The sequence below is a fragment of the Neolamprologus multifasciatus genome, chromosome 15 (assembly GCF_963576455.1).
Source record: "Neolamprologus multifasciatus chromosome 15, fNeoMul1.2, whole genome shotgun sequence".
NCBI classification, from domain to species: domain Eukaryota; kingdom Metazoa; phylum Chordata; class Actinopteri; order Cichliformes; family Cichlidae; genus Neolamprologus; species Neolamprologus multifasciatus.
The window spans coordinates 4788200-4813470 of record NC_140453.1 but is presented as its reverse complement, the minus strand read 5'-3'; the positions used below and the strand labels follow the sequence as shown (position 1 = coordinate 4813470).

The 25271-nt window shown below is 41.3% G+C and overlaps 2 protein-coding genes and 2 long non-coding RNA genes across 8 annotated transcripts in view; 2 read left to right on the top strand and 2 right to left on the bottom strand.

Annotated features, from left to right (window-relative positions):
* pak5 (p21 protein (Cdc42/Rac)-activated kinase 5) overlaps positions 1–25243 on the top strand; it is an 85506-nt gene extending 60263 nt beyond the window's left edge. For 3 of the 5 annotated variants that reach the window (XM_085133676.1, XM_085133675.1, XM_085133677.1), the window contains 9 exons: positions 460–1299; positions 5657–5866; positions 6050–6191; positions 6482–6636; positions 7605–7738; positions 11356–11482; positions 11977–12102; positions 12228–12362; positions 14934–16694. In XM_085133676.1, coding sequence (XP_084989802.1) covers positions 460–1299; positions 5657–5866; positions 6050–6191; positions 6482–6636; positions 7605–7738; positions 11356–11482; positions 11977–12102; positions 12228–12362; positions 14934–15089 — 2025 coding nt within the window. In that variant the 3' untranslated portion in view covers positions 15090–16694. Of the gene's footprint in view, positions 1–459; positions 1300–5656; positions 5867–6049; positions 6192–6481; positions 6637–7604; positions 7739–11355; positions 11483–11976; positions 12103–12227; positions 12363–14933; positions 18097–21763 lie in introns of those variants that run through there. The other 2 variants (XM_085133674.1, XM_085133673.1) reach the window with 2 other exon arrangements.
* LOC146501351 (uncharacterized) overlaps positions 1–25271 on the top strand; it is a 191311-nt gene that overhangs the window by 60148 nt on the left and 105892 nt on the right. The window lies entirely within an intron of this gene.
* On the bottom strand, positions 8601–11764 carry LOC146501357 (uncharacterized). Its single transcript, XR_014869531.1, has 2 exons — positions 11647–11764; positions 8601–11606 (listed from the first exon to the last, which is right to left on the bottom strand). It is a non-coding gene; the product is annotated as an uncharacterized LOC146501357 (long non-coding RNA).
* On the bottom strand, positions 18811–24903 carry lamp5 (lysosome associated membrane protein 5). Its single transcript, XM_085133693.1, has 6 exons — positions 24778–24903; positions 24110–24288; positions 23508–23639; positions 23032–23128; positions 22341–22529; positions 18811–21008 (listed from the first exon to the last, which is right to left on the bottom strand). The coding sequence occupies exons 1-6, from the start codon at positions 24836–24838 to the stop codon at positions 20833–20835; spliced, it is 834 nt and encodes a 277-aa protein (XP_084989819.1). The 5' UTR covers positions 24839–24903; the 3' UTR covers positions 18811–20832.

The window sequence follows — 25271 nt, the reverse complement described above, 5'->3', positions numbered from 1 at the left end:
CCCACTGAAATTGAAGCTGATGTGTTGCGAGGGAAACGGGGTAGGAATTAGCTCCCTCGATCCAACGCTGCTTGCCTTTTACCATCAGAGGTATCCCGACTTTTATCTTCATGCATTTTTAGCTCGATCCCAGCTCACAACAGCTCGTGATTGTGTAGATCAGTGCCTGCTGTTCTCTGAAATCCAAATACCGACGTTCATTTAATGCAAGTGATGATTAATTTCATACTTGTTGCAAAGCCCTGATACACATGAATTGAAACTCTTGCCTGCAAATGTTTGAAGTTAACTGAAGTTGATGACGCAGGAATTTCAATTCATCTCATTCAGTTTTCAGACATGAATGATGAAGCTGAAAGTGAATGTACTGCAAGCCAAAGTATCAGGGTTATCGCCATCAAACTCTCAGACGCACAAGTCTCCTCTATGCTAAGTTTCATGTGTTTGCTTTGCTTGTAGACCATTGTTCGAGGGAACCGGCCACCCAAAGATGCATCCATTAACGGCCTGCTGGAGGAGTTCGACAACATTTCGGTAACACGTTCCAACTCCCTGCGTAAAGAGAGCCCGCCAGGCCCCCATCAGGCTGGAGGCATCTCCAAACCCTCGGGCAGTGGCCACCTCACTGCCCCAGAGGAGAACGGATTCAACCACTACTACTCCCGCTACTCGTGTGACCTGGACACGTCCAGCAGGGACTTTTCTCTGGACCCCGGCAAGCCAAGCTTCTCCATAGATGGGGATTGGGCACTTGGCAGGCACTATCGATTCACCAAGCAGAATGGCCACTCACACCCCATACGCAGCCCCTTCTACCCTGATGCCATGCCTCAGAAATCAGATTATGGCAAACTTCCGCCTGACTATCACACCTATCTGGAGAGCAAAGGGCGGTCGGCGGATGAGGTGGCCTCTACGGTGGGTAGCGGAGTAGGTTCCAGCGGCTACTACCGGGCATCGGTGGGGGGTTCATCCAGCCAGGACTACCGGGACACATCAGTTGGCACACCGTCTCGTGCATCGCTACACAGCGAGCAGATTAACTACCCCGACAGTGAGTGGAGTTACGGCGGCATGAGGGACGAATATGAGAAGCGACCCAAGAGTTCCTACGTGACCCAGACCAGCCCCACGCCTGCCATCAGGCAGCGATCTCGGTCAGGCTCTGGGCTGCAGGAGCCAAATGTCCCCTATGCCGCCAGTGGGACTTTCAGGAGCCCGCCACAGGCCCACCCGTACAGCTCCTACACCTACCCTCGCCTTTCGGAGAGTCTCGCCAACTCACAGACTTTAACCAAGGTAACTAAAGCAAAATGGAAATGGCATGTTTCAACACACTATACCCTCCCAACAAGTCTGTACGAACATATCAGAGAAAATTTTATACATGTACACTCATGTGACACACACTTTAACCTCCCAGTCACCTTTTCACATTATTTTCTTCTTCAGTGTTTCGAGTTCTCTCTGATCCTCAACCATCAGTTTTCTTTTTCTGCTCTTCCTGCCTGATAGATGGTTTCAGCTTTAATCTACTCTTCCCTGAAGGAGGAAGGTGATGTCACATAAAGAATTGCACCTCTGGCGAGTCCACTAGCTCTATACACAGTTCAATTAATGCTCAGACTGAACACTGACCAAAAAGCTCTGACTTACACAAAATAAAAAGTTAGAGGAAGGAAAGAAGTGGAAAAATATACTAGATGAAATCAGTGTATATTTATGTAATTATTTTTAATTAAATTAATAAATAGGAGCGAGTGTTCTTGGCGTTCAAATTTATATTGAAGCTTTGCACCACACAAACTGAAATCACTGCTAAATATAGCGTTTTAACAGAAACATAATTGGCACAAAGGTATAAAAATATACTATGATTGCAATTATTAAAAGGATAAGAGAATTACAAATGCAAATATGCATAACGGTGGTCAAGATGAACTCAGCAGAAATTAAATATCTAATAGCAAACCTTTAGAGATTAGAAATGAGTACATCAGAGGGACAGCTCAGGTTGAGCAGTTTGGGGACAAAGTTAGAGCAGCAAGGCTGAGGACGTGAGGAGAGGAGGATGTTAGACTTTTCAGAAGGAAAAGAGGAAGATCACGAAGAAGGTTTATGGATGATGTGAACAGGGACGTACAGAGCGTTGGTGTGAAATGGAGGCAGATGGTCTGCTGTGGCAACACCTTTCCTTAGGGCTGTGCGATATGACCAAAATCTCATATCCCGATATAAGAATTCTATCGTCCCGATAACGATATAAATCACAAAAATGTAACATTTTCTGTAAATTCTGTGAATCTCGGGCAGCTCGACTTGGGTGAAGTGTTTCCAGCTGCGCGTCATGTAGCTGGAGTCGAGTGTTTTAACCGATGCATGAAACGATACATTTTTAGACATAAGTTGTAAAGGCCGCCGTTTTCTTTGTGAGTATTTATTACACGGCGTGCTGCAGGGAAAAGCCTGTTCTAACGTTTGAGTCTAAGGTTTATTTTTTAGCACCTGGCGGCTCTTTTTTTAATTCTCATCCGTAAATAATCTGCTCTTTCACGTGATTCAGTTTATTTTGAAAAGTCTCAACAGGATCTTGAGCTTTATTGTGAAAGGTTTATGTGGAACGTAAACAACGCGATGCTGTTACCGTCGCTGTTGCTAACGACAACGCATAAAAACAGGCGCTTGTCCGTCTGTAGTGTGGTTATTAAAATATAAGAGAAAGAGAGAACTTTAAGAAATTAATATAGCCACTACAGTGACCATCAAAACCATGAAAAAATATTGTCGTAAACAGTTTATTTTGCGACACCACGAAACAAACGATAGCGTAAAATGCCACATGCTCAACTCTGCTGCTCAACCCACAAATGCATTTTCCTTACAAATGCGGCACCATTTAAAGGTAACTAAACATGCTTTTCAACAGTATAAGATTTATTACCATGAAACATTGTTACAACAAAGAAATAATCAATCAAACACTAATTTCCTTACTTTTTTGTGGAACGCATAGATGAGCTTTGATGTTAAGGATGCCCAGAAATATTTTGTTTTTGTTTTTGTGACATGGAAATGCTTTTTATATGACTGTATTACAGATTTTTAACTGAAAACATCTCATAAACAAAACACACAAAAGGCAAGTTTTTGTACACTAATAATGCACGTTTGTAAAAGTTAGAAAGAAACATGAATTTAAAGGAACCTATGTGATTGTTGGTAAAATCCCTCAGCAGTGTCACTCAGTAGATCGTATATTGTATTTGGGAACAGCTGCACTGTAAGTATGCCGGCTCTTGTGCAGCCCATGTCGTGCTCCAGTGGAGCAGTGGGAGAGACACCCAAGAGATTCCTCTGCACAGAAACTCCACTGACAAGAACAAACGAACCGTCCACGCGTTAGTGACTGTGTAATGTAACCATATGTTTTCGGTTACTCGTAGTTCTTTTACACCAGAATTCTCAGTGCAAAGAACTGCGTGTGCTGCGGTGGAAGATAATAGATCAGGAATTATAGCAGAGGGCAAAAGGTGGGGTCAGACTTTTCACACAACACTTTTTACATCATTCTTCCAAAGCTCTCCGAGCGTCATTAAACCCGCGAGTGCCGCTATCACAGTTCTGCACCATGCCTCCCTTCACACACAGCGAGCCGAGAGGGGAAACCGGGTTTGCTGATGTAGATCCCAGGGTGCCTTGATGAAAAACCATTTAACCCGCGTGTCTCGGTAAATAGCCACTCGAAGAAAAAGCAACCACGGAGAACGCAAGAGCAGCAGGAATGCGATGCAGGAGAAGGTCATTTTTCTTTCACGTAGTTTGTTTCACATTTCTGCTGCTGTTTGAGTTGTCACGCTTAAAGAGGCGCGCTTGCTTTTCTATTTAAAAAAAAGTAGAATGAGTAAAGAGTCGAAAGCCAATTTAGCCAAATTATACATGAAAGAATATGTTTGAGCATTTACAAACTTACTCTTTCATATCTCAAAGGCGTGACTATAATTGGACTAAATGTGATGGTGTTTTTAATATTTCTTGTTTGATTTTCACAGCAGTGGTTTAAAAAACGGAAACAACAAAACAAGGAGTCATCTGGCAGCTGAAGAATCACTATTCTTCTTGGCTCACGGACCTTGGAACAAACCCACCTCCCTCTCTCTTTGCTCACTCTCTGCCTTTTCTTCTCTTTCCCTGGTTCAGCCCACTCACACCGCTGAAGTAAATCCTTCTTTTTCCCTGCCGTTGTGGGAAGACGTTGGGGATGTAATAGTAGACAGCACAGAAACTTGGCCACACACAAAGATGCAAACGCACACACACACACGCGCACACTTCCTTTCTCTCTGCCGCCGTCTCTCTCTCTCTCTTCCTCACTGCTTTGTAGCGAGTGTGAGCTCAGTGCCGCAGCTCTCGGTGACAAATTGATGTTGCGGCACTTTCCCTTTCTGCAGCCTTAGCATAAAACTGGCCGAACGATGTTCCACCGCGGAATTCAATTTCACAGTTGAGTTAGGTTGTTGATTACCCTGCCAAACTCAGATTAATGCGCGTTTAACCAACATGGATCAGGAGACCCCTGGCTGACAGCCAGCGAGCGCTTGCTGGCCAACGATAGAGGGGCACGAGACGGGGGCCTCCCAGCAGCCACCCCCGCACCTGCCTCAGAGTGATTGATTAAAAGAGTTCACACCATGTAATTATACACCATCCCAACACATCAGGGCTCCTCCTCCTACCCTGTCTGTGCTTGTGCGTTTCAGTCTGTGTATATGTGTGTGTGTCTCTTTGTGAAAGAAAGAGAAATAGCGATTAGGCGCAGAGAGAGTGACAAATAAAAGAAAGGAGGAAAGAGAGTTTTATTTATTATAGTCGGAGTCTCTTGAGGGGAAAAATCAGGCCGGCTGGAGATCATTTTAGAGAGGTGTGGCAAAGGTGATTTAGTTTAGTCTCTGCAGGGTGAAAGCAGATTCATCTTCTAAGTTAATTTTTGTTTTTTCTTTGTAATCCACTTTAGATCACTCTGGGTAGTGTTGATGTTTGCTGTAGCACTTTAATCCCTCTCCTAGTGTTTACGTGACAGGCTTTTGTCACATAGATATGCCACTGACAGCTGTACAGTATCAGCCTGTCTCTACTTACGTCCTATTGTTAATGACCTGTGGCCAGTTTTCCTTAAAACGACAGGATCCATGTGACATAATACGATGACGAAGCTATTAGGTTACGAAACCACTCGTATTTTTCTATTTCTATACGCAAGTGTGCGTATTTGTAGCCAGTTGTGAGTCATGTAATGAAAGCTGAGTCATGTAAGCACTACTGCATTCTCACTAATACCCATGTGTACGCTGCGATACTACTTTGAAGGACAATCTTAAGGAAGAGCTGTGTCCCAGATCTGAGTCCACTGCAGGCTCTTGGTTGATGAATGGAGTAGCTGTGAAGCATTTTAGAGGGGGGTGGGGTGGTAAGGATAAGGTATGGTCGCTGTCCTGTGCACTAAATGTTCTCCGTTAGGTCTGTCCGGGAGTAATGTACCTGCAGGTGTAGTGTACGACCGTGGATGTACAGGCTGACGTTTAACAGTAAAATTCTTCAGTATTCGCTGCAGTAAAATGCGTAACACTAGACTTATACGTAATTTTCCTCGCTTTTCCAGGGTGACTATGAGCGTCCATCACGCGATGACAGTCCCCAGGTCGCAGGTGGTGACACGTACCCCCGAGGGCCTCTTAAGCTACCTCAGAGCCACACGAAGCCGCCTGGCTACCCCTCGGTGCACCTGCCGTACCCCCCAATCTTTCACCATTACAAACCCTCTCCTTACCATCATCCTCCCTCCCAGCCCAGTCCACCATATACCCCGCAGGTACAGTATGTTCGCTAACTTCACATATAAAAACGTTTCAGTTTGCTACAGATTGCAGATTATACTCTGTTAGCTGAGATCAACACTTCCTCCAGGTGTTTAACCGTAACCATCTTAAATCTCTAACCATTAGCTATATAAGCGATGTTATTTCTGTCTTTTTTTTATAACTTTTTCATCCAGGGGGCCTACTCACAGCCTTCGTCACCTTACGTCCCACCAGGGGCTTATCCGCCTCCTTCCTGGGGGTCGAGCTCTGACACGCAGCCCTCCAGAGTTTCTCATGAGCAGTTCAGAGCAGCACTTCAGCTGGTGGTCAACCCTGGTAACGCACACTTGAAATTAAAGGAACACTGAAATGACACGCAAGCATGTGACAACTTGATAAATGGACGCAACTTGTTGTTTTTCTACATCCAAGTGTTTCCTGTCTAACATTCAGAGTTTCATATAGCAGTATTTAGAGTCTGTAAGGGCGTGATTAAATAAACTGCAGCTTGAGTATTTAGCAGAGGCATGCAACTGCAACTTCTAGATGTTTTTTTTTTAATTTACATCTTTCTTTGAGTCTGATGTTGCATTAAAATGAGGCACGATGTTTGTGTTCTCCTCCAGGCGACCCTCGGGAATACCTGGACAGCTTTATTAAGATTGGCGAGGGATCCACAGGTATTGTTTGCATCGCCACCGAGAAGCACAGCGGAAAGCAGGTGGCAGTGAAGAAGATGGACCTCAGAAAACAGCAGAGAAGAGAACTGCTTTTTAACGAGGTATCAAACAACGATTACCTGAGAAACTGTCCTCAGCTCATACTATAATCCAAATCGCTCTGACGTCGTATGTTTGAGTGAATTAATCAGGTGGATTTAGATTGGGGCCATAATGACCACAGAACTAACATTTGTCACAGATTGTTGATAGCCTAAGCAAGCGGCAGTCGTGAAACTGTTTTAATTAGCATAATAAAAATGCCACTTTATGCTAATTAATGAAACAAACAGCAAGAGTTCAGTTTGCCCTTATTTCCCTAACATCCATCCACAGCAATTAAACCACTAACACATTTTTTTTGCATCTGTAATGACATTTTTTGACTAAACTGAAGACGTGTTTACACCGAAAACCTTAAGCAAGAAATGTATTCGTGACTGCTCAGGTTCACGATGTCCCGACAAGCTAAAAAATGAGCTGCATTTCATTTGCCCGGGAAAAAAAAAGACTAATGTATTTAAATGTGAACTGAGCGACGCTCGGATTGCATTTCTGCCCTGATTCTTTTGCATTTTGGTCTCTGTTTAGCGTGCATGAGTGGGAGAGAGAATGCATGTATGTAAGCACGAGTGCGAGGTGTGGAGCAGCGGGTGTTCAGCGGGAAAGTAATTTGTTTCGTGTAATCCTATTAATTTGAATGTAATCCTTTTATGATTAAGCCTCCAGAACATGTTCATATTAGACAAAGGGGAAGTTGAATTAATATAAAAAAAATGAAATTACATGAATAGATTCAATAAACCACTGGAATTGTAGATCATTTTTTGTAGCACATTTTAGCATACATTCTTAAATATGGTATTGAATTGAGGAATTTCAGAGAGAAACCTTTTTGAGGCTCAAAGCATGATTTTTATTTCATATTAACAGTGTAGTAACAAAGTATAGCAGCATAATAACAGTGCCAGTGTGCTACAGTGTCATTAGTAACAATACATACATATATATTTCTCTGTCTGTGTTTTAGGTGGTGATCATGAGGGACTACCATCATGAAAATGTTGTGGACATGTACAACAGTTACCTGGTGGGAGACGAGCTTTGGGTCGTCATGGAGTTCCTGGAGGGAGGGGCACTCACCGACATTGTGACTCACACCAGGTAACTGCTCAATGCACAAATGCTGAGGTAAACCATCAAGCTGTGTGATGCGGAGCTTGGAGGATGTAAGCTGTTGTTAGACTTCAAGAAAATTATAAAAAGACATTTTGAAAAACAGGATAATTATTTTGCTCAAGTAGTTAAAAGATGTCAAACTCAACAACCAGGTGAGCAGCATGTAAAGGTCCTGAGGCACGTTTTAACTTTTAAGTGATTAGTAAGATATTTCCTAAAAATGAATCAGGGACCAAGTCATTGTCCAGTCGAACACGGGCTTTTTAAACCTTTATTTTACCATGAAGGCTCATTGACACCATACTCTACTTAGGAAGAGAGACCTTGGCATTGAAGCAGGAATACAAGCTGCTAATACAGAGTCTATCAAAAGGAATCATCTGATTTCACAGTATCGTTCACTGGTAAAGATCAAAACACGTATTATAAGAAAGAACGGATTCACGAGTTTAACGTGGTTGCAGTGACTCCAGACATGCTCACAATAATATGTGAGATGAGTTTGACTATCATATGGACATGCGACCAGAGAAGGACACATTTAACTTTTGAACATTGTGAGTTGTGTATGTAAAAGTTTATCTTCAGACATGTATTTTAAAATGTACCGTAAGTTTTTATGTCTATTACTTTAAAAAAATCTAGCTTTTTCAAATTGGATGATTCGTTTTGATACACCCTGCATACTAAATGAAACATAAAGTGCAGCATATTTATTTACACATTGTTCGGCTGGTCGTTAATGCAGATATCTAATCAGCAACTCAGTGCATTTAGGCATGTACACGTGGTTTTTGTTGTGGTCAGATGGGCTGACAACAACAACCAGAAACTTGTGATTTACTGGTTCACACACAAACATCTCTACATTTTACAGGAATTGGTTGAAAAAAAAATCTATTGAGTCCTACTTCAAGCAAGCGCCTTGTCAAACAGAGCACCTCTGGGATGTGGTGGAACCATATAATTGCTTAGTAAGAAAATGCAGATGTGTAAAATGAATAAAAACACTGCAGTGACAATCAGCTTCCTTCTCTATTGTTACCTAAGTTTCAAAGGACCTTATAGACAGACTTTGCTCCCTTCTAACAGAGCCAAGTTTACCTGTTTTTTACATGGTGTCCATCCTCTCATCCAAGAAAACTAGGGTCATTCAAAACTGTGAAATCATCTTTATTTTTAATTATTTTATTTTTCAGTTCAATGGCTGTTTTCAGACTGACTGAAAGAGTTAAAGTATCAGATTTTGAAGCACTATGTAATACTTTTATATAAAAGAAGAAATCAGGCCACAGCTTTGTGTGTGTCATTTGTGTTCGTTTTGACTGGTGAGATAGACGGAGAGAAAATCCACATGGGGGGGGAAGGTTTATGTCACCTTTTAAAGGGCGTGTTGTTCAGATGATGTCGCTGACATCAAATGGATTTTATTATAACCTAGCAAGCACTGGTGCGCAGTCTAAATTAATTTTTTTTATTTTATTTGTTGCAGCTGACACGAACAGGTGAATAATTTTGCAAGGCGCAGAGGAAGGACCGGCTGAGACGATACGATGCTCCGATAGTTTCAGGATTATCGTTCTCCAACTTTTCCAAATTGTTTCTGTGTTACTGAGTTGCGTTTCTAAGCTGCTGCCTCATTGTTTTAAGCTTACTTTGTGCTTGGTGTTTAATTACAGTCATTTGCGCGGAGTGTCAGCATTAGCGCTGCGCGGTGTCGGATGCTAATAACACGCTTTGGCGAGGCTGAGCACCGCTGCTGCTGTGAAGTATTTTGAACAGTCTCCCACACAGATGTTTGCTCGTTTGTGTGCTCGGTGCATGCATGAGAGAAAGTTTCACCACGAGTGCTTTTAAAAGTACTCACGGAAATCTCATAAAACTGGATTTTAAACAGAATTTCTCTTTTTGATAAAGACTCACATATATTACCCTGTAGGGTCAGTTGCTTTTTTTTTTTACCTTTTATTAATATTATCAGAAAAAGTTTGGAATAAAACTTAATAGATGTCCTTATAAAATGTAGATTGATTAGTATGCAGGCATAAAATAAAATCAGTGAGAAAATGCCGCAGAAGGGCTTGAGCGGTGTATTTTCTTCATCAGTAATTTCTGCCATATTTGTCCAGGTGAAAGCCTGCTGCTATTTCTGTTAGGCTTTTTGTTGTGGAAATAACTGCTGCCTGCCTCGCGTTGTGCAAGCCTCATCAGCTTGCTGGCAGCAAACACACAAACGCACACACGCTCTGAGATTTATGGACACATGCGCGCTCAATTCTAACTCACACAGGCAAGTCTGCAGCGGGAGGAGAATGGGGGGTCTGCAGAAGTATTTCAGTCACGTTCAGATTTTCAATTATACTTTTAAAGTTGGGTAATGATCTGCACTTCGAGGGGATTTTTATCTAGTGTAAATGCAAAAGCATATGGGTTTGTGTGTGCAGCTGTGTGTGTGTGTGTGTGTGTGTGAGTATGAATGCCTCAGTGTTTGTGTGTGCACCTTTTGTCTGTGTGTAGGTGCATGTGTAATTCTCCTCCCTTTGACAACCTTTACAGGCTCATTAAAGTTGTTTTTCACTTTGTGAAACAATTTTCTATTTCACTGATCCTGCCTCCATGAGTGTGTGTGAGAGAGCTCATTTGTTTGTGTGTGTATGGGAGGTTGGGATTTTTTCCGGGGGGGGGTTGTGGTGCAAGTGGAGAGGCGGTAAGAGGTGATTCATTTTCACGTACGCGTCTCCATCCCATTCACTCCGAGTTAGCCGGTTGTTTTTCCATTAGCAGAAAGCTCATTTATCTCTTGTGATTGTAAAAGCATACATGTGTAACAATAAAATCTGTTGCAATCTGTAGAGTGTGATTATATATGTTTAATATTATGAGCGTATGTGTAGCCCAAAGGGTTGTTTCTCATAATGTAAGTTTGCAAGTTTGCAAGTTAGTGCCCCAATAGCAGCTAAGTTGCACTGTATGATAAAGAGAAGTGTGCAGAAGGGTTGCAAGCATGTAAGATCATACTGCAGTGCATATACAGTATATGTGCATCTGCATCCATCTGTAGCCTTAGTCTGGGGTTTAAAACAAGCGCGCTTCTTTGTGCACATGTATTGTATGATTGCAGATTAGAGCGCACACACATAAGCACACAGCACAGCCCGGCCAGCTGGGTCTAGAGACGTTAATGTTCAGTGGAGCTGTGAGTTTCTACATGAACTCAGTGAGACGCGCAGCTTCGCCCCCTCTCTCCATATGGGACCCTCCTGCCTGCTCGTAGCTAGAAACGCTGCAGGCCACAGTGGGATATTTTCAAACTGGATTTCTACTCCACATCTTCTATAGGATGACTCTCAAGTCTTAAAGCCAGTCATTTCTGTAGCTCGAAGAAGAAAAGTCAGTTTTATTTATGAATAAATGTTTTCTCGCAATGCACAGCACATGGAGAAAGCACAGGCGACAAAAATAGGCTTACTGGATAAAAACAGATAGCACATTTATTAAAAAGAGAAACTACAAATTGTGGGAATAAACAGTTAGCTATGAAAATAAATCTAATCTGATTAAATAAAATATTTTTGACAAGTCGTGTGTGTGTCTCCTTACAGGATGAACGAGGAGCAGATCGCTACGGTGTGTCTGTCGGTGTTGAAGGCTCTGTCCTACCTGCACACGCAGGGCGTCATCCACCGTGACATTAAGAGCGACTCCATTCTCCTGACTAGCGATGGCAGAGTAAGTGCACGTGCATATTTCTATTCATCCATGCTCCTCTTGGGATGCTATCAAATTAGTCACTGCTTAAACAGTAATCCACTAAACCCCAGGTAATAATAACCTAAGCTGCTATTCTTTTTCACTGGTCTCACACACACACACACACACACACACACACACACACACACACACACACACACAGTCATTCAACACTCACTGACCTCCATGGGTGCCTGTCCTGCCGCTTGTCAACAGCCAATGCCAGAAACTCATCATCATCCATTACTGCCGTGCCCTAGTAATTAAATCCTGCTTAATGCCTCCCAACGAGTTGATAAGACATGATTAACTGAAGCTTAATTAAGTGCTAATATATGGGATTAGTGTCTTCTGACAAAGCTCTTGATCACAAGAGGTCAGTGCACTTCTGAACTAATATATTCTATTCTGTATGCCCACCAACCTGCTTAGTAGAGACTGGAACCATGTACTGTATATGTGTGTGTTTACAGATCAAGCTATCAGATTTTGGCTTTTGTGCCCAAGTTTCCAAAGAGGTACCCAAGAGGAAGTCCCTCGTGGGCACACCCTACTGGATGGCACCAGAGGTCATCTCAAGATTACCTTACGGGACTGAGGTGAGGACACATGCACAGAAATACCATTATTCTACTGAGGAGTTCAGGAGCATTTCCCTGTATATGTTATGCATGTATGTTTACTGTCCTGGCTGAATAGACTGAATGTTTTTGCACGTGTTCAGGTGGACATCTGGTCTTTAGGCATTATGGTGATTGAGATGGTGGACGGAGAGCCCCCTTACTTCAATGAGCCCCCTCTGCAGGCCATGAGAAGGATACGAGACAACCTGCCCCCACGGCTAAAGGAGTCCCATAAGGTAAGAAAAGTCGAAGGCGAGTTCTCAATAAGTAAACGGATCAGACTTTTGCTAACAGCAGAAGAAAATGTTCTTAGAGCTGTCAACTGTTTAGCTGTACAAACGCATCTCTGTGTGACAGCTCACCAGTCACACCTCAGGTGCAGAGAAGTGCAAGGGCTGCCACAACTAGTCACGATTACGTCGACTATCAAAATCGTCGACGACTGATTTAATAGTCGACGCGTCGTTTGAAGCTTTATAAGATCCCAAAAGACGCAGGAATAAGTAGTAGGATTTAAGAGTGTAATAACGGACTGAAACAGAAGATGCCAGCTACCGTTAAACCCCGAAGAAGAAGAAGAAGCTCTGTCCCAGAATTCATAGCGCAGCCCTGCTCAGTTTTCAACAATGGCGGCAGCTAGTTAGTTTTAATATTACTCTTATTATTCTTTCTGGGTCACAAAATAAACGTTTAACATATTTTCAGGCGAGAATGTAGCTGTGTAAACCTCAAATATCTGCTCAGTTTATCAAGACATCACATATTTTCAAAAGTGCTCCGACGTTTTCGGAGATGTCTGTTACCCACTAGCTCGATAGCTAGCCGGGGGCAAGGCTCACTAGAACCGTGAGAACACCAGACTCCCGGCAAATCATTTTCAAGCCCACCGCCGTCTTTCGCTACTCAGGTTAGACATATATAAGTCACTTAGATAACTTATAAAATGTTATTGTTTGGCTTTTTTAGTATTTTATTTGCTCCTGAGTAAATCGGTTTGGCTGAGATTAAAGTTATAGTTTTACACAGCTGAATAAACGTCAAGCAGACAGCTGATTATCAGAAGTGTGAGATGCTCGAGAATATACTCCGGTGTCCCGTTATATTTTAGATAGCAAGGAGTTTATTAAACTTCACCGAAACAATCTGCAAATTTCATTAAAATTTAATAAACTATCATCTTGTCTTTATTTTTAGTTAGCACAGACCTTAAACACTTAAAGCTGTAAGCTAATGATAGTTATATAAGAGCAGATGCTGCTGGTGCAATAAGCTGTACGTTTTACGTTCAATGGATGATGATCTGATTAGTTGACTAATCGCAAAAATAATCGGTGACTAGTCGACTATCAAAATAATCGTTTGTGGCAGCCCTAGTAACATTTATGAACTTATATTACGAAAGTACTACAACTCTTTTATTTTTGAGACACGTGGATCCTGTAAATATTCATATGAAGCTACAGGTATTTAATTAAATTAAGAGGAAAGACTTCTACAAACAGCTGTAAGCAACAGACCAAATTTTCAGTTCATGTTAATGTGTTTTTTCTAACCCAGATTGCATTTATCGTGAGTATCATTACTCATTACATAACCTAAGACTGGTCTGTGTCTATGTATGAGTATGTAATAATGGATACACCAGAAATATGGCAGTTGTCATATCTGAGCAAAATGGGAATTTCAGTAGTTTTAATCATAAACCAAAGTACTGAACTGTTAAGATTTTGGGTAGATCGTAGTGCTAATTCAAAGTAAAGTGAACACCAAAGCCATTACAATTCATTCTAATGGGGACAGAATTTGGTGAGCGGTTGCTGGAAATTGTTGGCAATTGCTAGTGTGAAATTAGCCCCAAAGATGTAGTGCACCAAAAACCTCCTTGGCATTGCTTTGGTTTCAAGCAGGTTGCTGTGGTTGCTTGTGCTTTGCATGGCAAGCGCTCCTCACCAAGTGGTGACGAAACTTGGAGAAGTGCAGTCGAAACTGGAAATGCGTTCGCTTTAAAATAAAAGTTTCCCTTTTTGAAAGGTGTTGATTGCAGTGGTACAACCTGTTCTCGTGGCAGTGCGTTGCAGGCTTTAATCTAATGACTCGTGTTGCTGTTTGTCCCTCGAAATGTCCTTAAAGACGGTTTTATATCAGTCGACACTCACATGTACCAATTAAAAAACTCAATAATCTGCATTTGGAAGGTCGTGAACAAGGGAGGGACCCAAGTTTGAGTCATACGTGTCAATTCTTTTTACACTTCATTTGTATAATATTCATGCATGTAATTCATCTAGCACCTTTTAAAAACAAAAAGAAGCTCAGGAAGCTACCAAAATATCTTGGTTTCCATGGTGATGCCTCGCTGTTTTCTACAAAACGTACATGCTTCTGACACTATGTTTCCTATTGAAATACATTACTAAAACGTTCATGTTCCCTAATACAAAAAAACCAAATCATATTAGTTTGTTCCCACGAACACAAAAAAAACAGGTGACCACAGGAATACCAACAAATACAAGGTTGTTTTTTTTGTGTCACAGCCTCTTTGTGACAGACAGCAACGTCTGGCAAAAACACGACAACCAATCAGGGAAGACACATTTAATAACTAGCAATTGGAGGTTGCCGGTGGTTGCTGACTGGTCTAAAGTCATGTGTGACTGACCTAAATGTTCCCAAAGTTGATGAAGAGATCGACATCTGTGTTGTCACTAAAAGTGTGTGTGTGTTAATTTTACTGCTGTTTTTTGGCTATGTTATACTCAAACCTAGCTAAGCAGATGAATTCAAACATTTGCTCACATCTCCAGGTGTCAACCGTGTTACGCTCCTTCCTGGACCTGATGCTGGTGAGGGAACCGTCCCAGAGAGCCACAGCGCAGGAGCTCCTCCAGCACCCCTTCCTAAAGCTCTCGGGACCCCCTTCCTGTATCGTTCCCCTCATGAGACACTACCGCCATCGCTGACCTGCTGACTCAAACCCCAGCCCTCTCCTCCACTAAAAACATTCACATAAACACACTACCAGGGTGGCACTGCCCTCACCCAGCCAAAACACCCCACTGCTTGGTGGTGTTCCACCAACTTTCACACCTGTAACCGTGAAGTAGATTAGCTAGAGGAATATCTAAGACATACATTAATAAAAAAAATTAAAAAACACAAGACAAAGTAAAGAAGAAAAAAACTATTGAAACCATGAACTGGAGTAGAAGAGCGTAATGTGCCAGAGGAAACTCTAGACATCCAGTAAACTACGCAGACTGCCTCGCCCTGCTGCAGTCTTCTTTCTTCCCAGACTGTAAGTCTTCAGCGCCATGTAGACTTGTTGTAGCCATCCAGAGCTTCTCAGAGGGGGTGTGGCAACATGGAAGGACCCAAAGCGACCAGCGTGCTGCTCCAGACCCGAGCAGCAGAGGGCAGAACAATCAGTGTGAAGAGAGAGCGGGTTTTTGACTGGTCACGACTGTTTACCGCGTCGTCGGTTCATCATAAGGAGCGCAGGCTGCTGCTCAGAGACGAGCTCTCTCGCATCTCTTGTCACACACTAACAGTGAAAATGTATTTTAGAGAAACCTGTAAGTTTTTCTGTACAGTTTTGATAACTTGCAGTATTTTATCGTGTCGTAACCATTGTGATATGAGCGGTATTAAATAGAGTTTCTGCAGAGATCTTTCCTACTGTTTATAATCCGATTTTTGCTTAAAGATATAAGAGATATCCCAAATAAACCCACCTAAAACCTGTTACTAAAAAAATACTAAATATATTTATTATCTTACATTTGTAGACAGAACTTCCATTAAATGTTGGGAAAAAAGGGTAATGTCAGAATTTTGTATGACATTTTCAAATATTTATTTATTTATTGGAACTGAAGGTATATTTTTTTGGTAGTGTGGCCTTTTTTTGTTTGCTTTTTGCTTTTTTGTTCTTTTTTTGTTAGGTTTTGACTTCGATTTCTAAGAGCGCATTTGGCAGACAGTCGGTTTATCATCCAAGCAATACCCCAGACCTGCTGTATTTATGAATCCATGGCGCCCTGTATTTATGATACTGTAACGACATCATGCATTTAAATGTAGCACAGACTGAGTGGATTTGAGAAAGGAAAGAAAAAAAAACTAACTTCACGCAGACTTGTTTTTTTTTATATATATTAGCAGTCTCACTGTGTTTCTTTCTTAATGCCAAAGAGGCGCCTGTCCAAGACGCCTCCCTACCGCACAGAGTTGATAAAAGGTTTTCTGCTCACATCCTCGCTGTCATCATCTCACTCCTTATCCCACCTCAGTCAGTCAGACACACACACTCGCTATCACCGGAGCTTTGCTGCCATTCTCATCTCTAGTTTGGACCAGGAGAACAGTGTTATCCCCCTCCCTGTTTTTACCCATCATTCACTGTGATATGTAAATATGACCGTGTGTACGTGAGCTTGTGCGTCTGCGTATGTCAAAGAGCAAAAGAGGTGGAGAGGTGTTTATCTCTACAGCATCTGAAAGTGTATGTGTGTGCGTGTGTGTGTTTGTGCGTGCGCTGCTGGCTAAGCCTTGACAGTGAGTCAAGATTTGAATGAGTAAACACTTATCTGTGGTGTTGGCTTGTATAGTGATATTGCATGTTTGTTATCAGTGAAGCTGGTTTCAATTAAAAAAAACAAAAAAAACACCCATAAAAACATCAAGATGTGTTGCATGGATTTTTCCTTCATCACCTTATTATGCAGTCGTCTCTTCTTCTTTTGTTTTTGTAACAGCACACTGTCAGAATATCCTAAAGAGGTCTTTTCAATCATCAACAGTTTATTTTCTCTTTGTTGTTTTTGGGTTCTCATTTCCAACAATTTCACCTGTATTTCACCTCCGAACACAGAAGCAAAAAAAGACACATTCATGGATCGGTGTTGCCATAATATATTAGGTTATTTCTCCTTCTTCCCTCTAAGCCATTTCCCTCTGAAACACCATAATGGGATATTGATTTAGCTCGGACAGAGAATGGAGCTTCTTTCTCACAGGAAGATCGACAGTGGTCTAGTAAATAAAAACACAGCTACTGGGGCCACTGAGAGTATCAGTGAGGATGACACCACCTTGTAGAGTCAATGTTTGAGTTAGTGGAAAACACTCATCTGTTCCAAACACAACAAGTACACATAACTCCTAATTATGAATTTGCACCTTCAAACTTTTATGTGTGAGTGTGCGTTTGTTTGTTAGTTTTCTAAACAACCTTTGGGAGGTATTTGAAATAGTTTGTGTCTTTAAATGGAATGATTTGTAATGAAGCAATAAAAAACAGATTATCTAAATGTGTTTATATACCATAACAGGCCTGCCAAAGTTGTTAGACCACCTTTGGGCTAGTTCCTGCTGCTGTAGGGTCTCAAGGAGTGACACACACACATGCAGCTCTTATTGGGATATTTTTGTTTTATGTTTTGCTGTTTTTAAAAAATATATATATATTATTAGAAGATTTAAAATCTTTTGATTCATTACTTAGAATTTTTTAAATAATATTCTGAAAACAATAATGTACATGTATCTATCTAAAGCTCATAAAGGAGAGGCAGATTTTGCACTGGTTTCTGTAATGTACTGTCCTCCCTGCATTCAGTGTTGTTGTAGGCTAATAAGGTCACGGCCTCAGGTGTAGTGCATGCAGGTTACCTGGTGTTGCTCACTGGGCTGGATATGAACTAAACCTTTTTTAACAGCTATGATGACATCTCCTTATGACGCCCGAACAAGTAAAACTAAAGGGATATGCCCAAATCAAGGATTTTTTTTAGGCCTTTTTCACGCGTGAGACTTGTCTGTAGCTAATGAAAACTGAAGAAAATGGCAGCTTGCCGACCTTCGACAGTAAAAGTCCAACTGGAAAACTTGGAATTTCCTCCAGAATAAAAGAAGACAGGCGGAAGATCGTGGCTGCAGTTTTTGAGAGTTCGTGAAGCTCAGCAACAGGTGAGTTTTCCTCAGTTGTTGTTAGCATGTAGCTTTGTAGCAGAATGAAGGCCGGATGCTAACTTTTTAGAAGCGTGAAAGCTAATTGAAAATATGTATGTCAAAGTAGGGCATCCCTATCTGTGTTAACAAGCACAGATATCCTGCTTTGTGTTACCCGTCATGTAGTGGTTGAATTTAAAAAGCTTATTCGAGGTTAAACAGGGTAAATTCTCTGTCTATGTGATGCTCTTTTGTACAGTACGTTAAGCTCAGGTTGCTAATGCTAACACTTAACGTAGCCGCACAATCATGGCACCTCTTTGTAGGCCTACGGGGGATTTATAGTTAATGTTTTAATAAATGCATAGATAAATACATCCAAACATCTATAATTTTTTTTATTAAAAGTATATGCTTCGATTGCTATTTGTTACAATATGTGTCAACTTACTTTTTTCTAATGAGTAAGTTATTCTAACATGAAGATAAGTAAAACAATGTAACAGATGTCTTGAGCTACACCTGGCTTCTTTATATTTTCCTTGAAAAATTAGAAATATTGAAATGAAAATATAAATGAGCTTTCTTTTGCTGTCTTTCAGCAGTCTTTAACAATAGTTCTCCAGGTTTCTTTTGTTCTGTTCTCTCAGGATGACCCCACACTGCTTCAGTAATGTCAGGGTGCAGTTCTCTAGAGAGGCCAGTCCATGACTGATATTGTTCCACTGTGTGTGTTTTTTTTTATTCAGGTATGCTTTTACTGCACTGAATGAAAATGAAGCTATTGCCAGTAGCAGTCAGGTACAAGGACTGGACTGAATGGGATTAAAAAAGCAGCAAAACCCAAAGAAAACCTTTGAAAGATCTTCCTGCTATTGCTCAAGATCACTTTGATTATCAATTAAATCTACAGTGCTTAACAAAATTATTTGACAACCTATCATAAAAACAAAGAAAACAACAACATATTTTCCTAATCAAAAACTTTTCTTTCTTTTTTTTTATTATTATTTATTAGGCAAATAACAAACAAAATTCATATTTTATACCCAAATTTGAGCTGGCACACTGGATTCCAGTATACCATTCAAACAATGGCATCTCCATCAAAAATGTTAATATACTTTACTGTTTTTTTTCTTCATTTTTGTAAAACCAACAATTTATAAATTCACAGATAGCAACAATAACTGTACTTTGGCATTTTATATATATATATATATATATATATATATATATATATATATATATACACACACACACACACACACACGTGTGTGTGTTTGTGGTGTGAAAATTGACTTTGAAAGTTCAGTAAGTTAAAACGATACATTTCAAATGTCAAAGGAGCTCGCAAATTTTTAAATTAATAACATTTTTGAGTGAAATTAAGCTGACACACAGCTTTATACTTTTAATAAATTTGAGGATTTAAGTTTCCAGTGGTTAGTCTGATTGAGAGGACATCTACTTTGATGAGTTACAACTCAGGATGATGTATAACATCCATGCTGCTGAAACAAATCGGTGTAGAAGACACAAATGTCCTATTTATTTTCAATTAAACAAGGCCCAGTGTCAAAATCAATACCTCATCCCAGCAGCGTCTCCTCAGACGGGTGCATCAGTCAATTTTTCTCAGTCACCTTATTTCATTCATCCTTTATTTGTCTTATTCACCAAAAGATAGGAAATAAAATAGTGATTTATTTTTTCATTAGAGCTGAAAGAATGAGACTTTGTGCTTTTAACACTGTAGTAGATAATAGTGGAAGTAGTTTGACAAAGGAGTAGACGTGAGTCCAGCAATTTATTTAGAACGAAACAGAAGAGTACGGCACAGGATTGCATCAGCAGAAGTTTATGCATAGAATTTGATTCTGAAAATAATTTACATATATTTATAGTTTTTTTTTTCCCTTTAGTAACCTCATTTTCATAAACACACATCTCATCATTCAGTGAAATTCCAAGCTGTTTAGTACATAGTTTGTGTCAGATGGATGCATTTCTTTCTGCCTCTTGATATGTTCTGTACGTCGGTGCGGAGATCAGATTTGCTGAAGTCAAAGCAAAAACTTTGAATGCCACTGTACTGCACACTACAAGACTGTCAACACTATGGTTGCATTCAAAATGTAATAATAAGAGGATTGGCTAAAAAAAATATATGAAGGTAAGCTTATACAGAACCAACAGGAGAGAACGGAAATAATTTATCAGCCATTCTGGAAAGAGAAAGAGAGAAGAAGGTGGAAAGACAGCAGAAGCAGAAGTTTCAGACATTTCTTTCAAAGACAAGTTGAATAAGATTAGGCAGAAGTGACCAACTATGATCCAGTGATGCGATGAATTTAAAAAACAAACATACTATAACTTAGAGAGGTCTGAATAAAATTTGTTATTTTCATAAAAGCTTTACTTTTTTTTCTTATTTTAATTAAAACTCTAAGCAGACTCTAGACCAAGATTTAATTCAGTAGCCGGTGAAATTATTGTTTTTTTGGTGGGTTTACACTCCCAACTAAATCCATGACAGCTCCCCCCTCCCCAAACTGTCCCATTAATTTATGTTTCAGCTTTTCAAAAGTTCTTGTGGGCAGTACATGCTACACATTTATCAATCGAGGATTCAACCCAGTGCGGGGGTCACGATTCTCTGTGGTATTAGAGGCCTGGAACAACAAGGAGACAAAGTCTGTCATCAGGTTAGCTTCGGAGAGAGCCGAGGGGAGCCGCTGCTGTGCCGGTTCACTACATGTTCTTGTACATGGAGCGATCTCTGGGGAGCTGGGGCTGAGCTGCTGTCAGCTTGAGGTGAAAGTGGTAGATTGTGAGTATGATGACGATTATTAGGCCCAGAATGAGGCCCAAGATAAGGGGGAGGGTCTCCTCCAGGCGCTCCCGCTGGTCTGTGATGCATTTGTAGGCTGCAGAAAGTAGAATGATACACAGTCAGTATGAGAAGGTGATCGAACGTGACTTACAAAGGGCAAAGATGGTGTGTAGATTATTTCAGAACTTATTTGTATTGCATGCTGGATGATATTTTTTTTATACCTGAACTATATTGTTATACATAATATCAGGGTATTCTTTTATTCTATTCAGATTTAAGGCTGAACTTCATTTAGTTGTGTGAGTTATATACTTTTCAATGACAATAAATTGAATCCAGTCTAATCAGATGATTGTTTTCTTGATGAACTGAGTTTATTGTCTGGAAAGATTAAATTACCAGAAAAGACTGAGACTTTAGAACCAGTCAACATATTAGCATTTTTGCTTAGAGGTGACTCAGAGTTGTTTGATTTTCTGTTGTCACTTACATAACTTTGGATGTTCTTAAAACATCTAGTTGTTGACATGAAGGAGACACACGTGGCATCTCACAGGTTTAGTCAAGCATCTCTGTTCTCTGGATTTTTTCTCGGGGTGGCTGTAGCTCAGAAGGTAGAGCGGGCCATCTATTTATTGGAAGGTCGCTGGTTCAATGCCTGGCTGTGTTCATCAGGTTTGTTCTACTTATGTGCAACGCAAGGTAGAATTCTAATATTTCAACAAAATTAACCGTTTTGTTTTTTGTTGTTGTTATTCTTTTTTTGCACAATTGTTGTGAGCATCACAACAATAAGTCATATCTCTTTTAGTTAGACTTTTTTTTTCTCTTTTGTGCATTTTATAGTTTCATACACTGGTGTTTGTGGGAGTGGGATAGGACACCTAAGCCATCATTGGATGTACAGTATGTATATGGGGCTTAAAGTTGAAGGTGCTTCACCCTGTGGACAGCAGTTATACACACTAGGAGAAAGGCAGTGAAGCATTGCACAGCCTAGTTTACAGCAGCTAAGGGACAAATGATTCTTACAAGGTGATTGGACAGAGAGGTGAGTACGTCTATAAAAGCTGCATTCAGGGCAAGGATATGACTGCACTCATAAACTCCTAATGACCCCCGCCTCCACCCCCTTTTTTCTCTCTCTCCCCCTCTCTGCATCTCTTGTGTCCCCACCTCCTCTTTTTCACCCTGGCGTCTTCTCTGCAGCCCTCATACTGCAGCAATAACACCCCCCAGAGAGCTCTGTTTGCGAGTCAGCAAGAGAGACGTACAGCTGTAGCACTCTGAACCCCCAGGATTTCTCATTATCATCATCATCATCTCTGTTGTTCCACGAAATGTGTGACCAGAAAAACATGACAGTGTGTGTGGCAGCAATCGGGCAGCTTTTCGTCAAAGGGGTCTTCTGTTGTGCTCTTACGTTCACTGAACATGAAGTCAGACGCGATGTCAAAGGGCTGGATCTGGATGTCATACATGGAAACGGTGATGCCCTTCTGGTGGTCACTTGAGATAAGAGTGAGGGTCTGCTGTGCCGTGCACACATAGGAGCGCCCGGCAGGGGTCACCAGGGCTGACAGCCGGTGGGTGCTGGCTGTGTGCTTCCCAGCTGGAGAGAAATGAAAAGGGGGGGGGCGGGTTGTGAGTGGAATGTGAAGGAGGACATTATGATGCAACCAACTCTAAGGTGCTTGTGTATGTAACTGACCTCTGGTTTAATGTAGAAAGGATGTCCAAGTTAATAACTTGAAACATTCAAAGTATAATATAGGTGGCTCCTGTTGAAATTCTCCAAAATAAAATGTAATGAGTAACGAACAAAGTCTATTGGGGAGTAATTGTTTTTTGGAAGAGGTCCGATTTATTCATCCGTTTTTTTTCTCACTCAGTTGTTTCAAAAATAAAAATGTGTAATCTCAGCTAAAAGTCACAGGGTGAATAAAATAAAAAATAATTAAAAATCTAAATTAATTTTGCTAAAACTCTTAATTGATGTTGGTGGGCGAAACTCCTACATTCCTCCACGAATCAGCCTCTAATTCCAGCTTAATGCTGCTGGGAAATGAATGAGGGGAAGTTGCGCGATGGAAATTGCTGAGTCTGAGACTCACGGTTGTATGCGTTGATGAAATGCGATGTCTCCGAGGTGTCGTAGACGAACTGAACCTTGCTAATCTTCCACACCTCGATGCCCTTGTCACGGAATTCCTGCAACACACGGGGAGACATAAACACTCACGCACACATGCGTCAAACGACGGGGAAGGTGATTTGGCCTGCGCTCGCGAAAAACTGAGTTACTCGATTTTTTAAAAGACTTTTGTGTTGAAATCTTTGGGAAATTACCAAATTCTGATACATTCTGTAAATTTACTGGGAACGTTTCTTTTAAGCCAGAACCAGTAGATTTAATTAGATTTAAATCACGGGATTTGCACTCATTTTACACAGGCTATACGCGCTGTTTCCGCGTGTCAAAATAATGTAATTGGCAGCCAATTTGTGAATGCACGCATTTTCTTAAGACTTATGGGGATATTTTGGTTACATTTCATGTAGTGTAGATACATTATTTTCGTTTACTCGCCTTGGAAAAGTAGATGCGGAGGATGTAGGCGTTGTTCTTCCAGGTTATGTGGATCTCTGACTCGGTGCTGCCACATTTCCCCTCGATTTCTGCGCTACGGGGGAGAGTGAACGACGCCTGCTCGGTGATCAGCTGCAAAAACATTCAGCAAGCGTCAAGGTGGCAAACAGCGGACTGAGTTTCCAATGAAAGAAAGCATTATCTGTGCGCCAGATTGCACTGTAGTGGTATATAATACAACTGCATGATTCTGAATTTTTTTTTTAATTCATTTTAATCTCTTTTAAATGTTTCGAAAAGTTTGCTGTTATCCGTTCTTTATAACTGGACTCGTAAGAGAGGTCAGCATTTTGCGCACAGCCGTGGGTCACAAACGCATATTTTAAATTTATTGTAGGCCTAAATTTATTTAAAGTAACTCTTTCTTCTTAACAGGAGTTTAAAGAAATCACATTAAATACAATGTAAATATTTTACATCTTAAAAATCCCGTTTCCGATGTTTCGATCCGTTTTACGCACAAACCAAAACGTTTAATTTTAAGCGGGTTTCTCTCATTCCTGAAGCATGCGTTGTATTAAAATTCAGTGGGGATTCCTTACGTCTATCCCGTTGAGTGCAAGCACGTCATATGGCACGAGGAATTTTACAGCGAACTCCACCATGAGACATGTCGTGCCGTTCTCTCGAACCGCGAAGATGGCTTTGTCTGGGTTGTTGGAGAGACCGGACAGGTTTTCACCTTCCTGCTCAGCCAGCACCACGGACAGCGCCAGCACACCTGACGACAAGAACAGAGGAGGTGAGCCTGGTGACAAATGGCTCGCAGACACACTCACGCACACATTTGGGCCACCCCTGAAAACATGCAGAATCAGCAGAATCTGCGTCGTAAACGACTGGAGTTTAAGCTGAAACTCATCTTACGCATCTTTTAGATCACCTCGGTTTCTGGTGACAAAGTCAAAAACGGGTTAAAAAACCGAGAGTGAAGTCTGCAGTATCAGGGGAGCAACAGCACATCACGGACTGCAGTAAGAACATCCTCAGGAAGTGACAAAACTACAACTCCGGTTACATTTGAAGCTCTTTTTTTCCCCACCCAAATGAGGAGATAAATAATGGGTGAAATACGCCAACTCATGGAAATGTAAGAACACGCGCGCACACGGAGCCAGTAGTGGCCAGACACAAGCAGTGCACGTGCACGCCCATACACTTACACACACTGCAGTAAGGAGTCACGACAGCTTCACACACACTTTCTTACCAAACACAGTGAACAGCAAAAGTCGGGCGCTCTCCGTGGTGCTGAAACCGAGACGTCCCATCGCTACCAGCTTCCCCGGAGCAGGAAAAAGAGCGGGGGCTAAGTGACTGGGCAGCCGGTGCTGAACCCGCGAAAAGAAAAGAGAGAAAGGAAGGCAGTGAGGGGAGGGAGAGAGAAAATGACAAAAAGAGAGAGAGAGAAATGGGGGTGGGGAGAGAGAAAGAGAGGAGGATTGCCTCTTCCCAGCGCCAAGAAGTCACGCTCAAATCATCGTGAATGCTGCAGGAAAGAAAAAAAAAGTCTCCAGGTTGGGCGTGAGATCCGGTTTGCGCCGCAAAAGCTGCCCGGCACCGAGGAGTTCTGGCTATCCAAACCGACCTCTCCTTTCAAGGTTGACGGGCTTTAACCCAGCGACAGCCTCTGCGCGTTGTTAACGTCACGAAGATCCCTTTTTTTTTTTTTTTTTTTTTTTTTGAAAAGGAAAAAAAAGTCTC

Excerpts from the sequence above, each read along its gene's own strand:
- lamp5 (XM_085133693.1), bottom strand. The coding sequence starts at position 24,838 with ATGGGACGTCTCGGTTTCAGCACCACGGAGAGCGCCCGACTTTTGCTG. Across the intron at positions 24,289-24,777 it reads TTTGCTGTTCACTGTGTTTG|GTGTGCTGGCGCTGTCCGTG; the intron begins GTAAGAAAGTGT and ends TCTTGTCGTCAG. Across the intron at positions 21,009-22,340 it reads TGACTTCATGTTCAGTGAAC|CCTACAAATGCATCACAGAC; the intron begins GTAAGAGCACAA and ends TACTTTCTGCAG.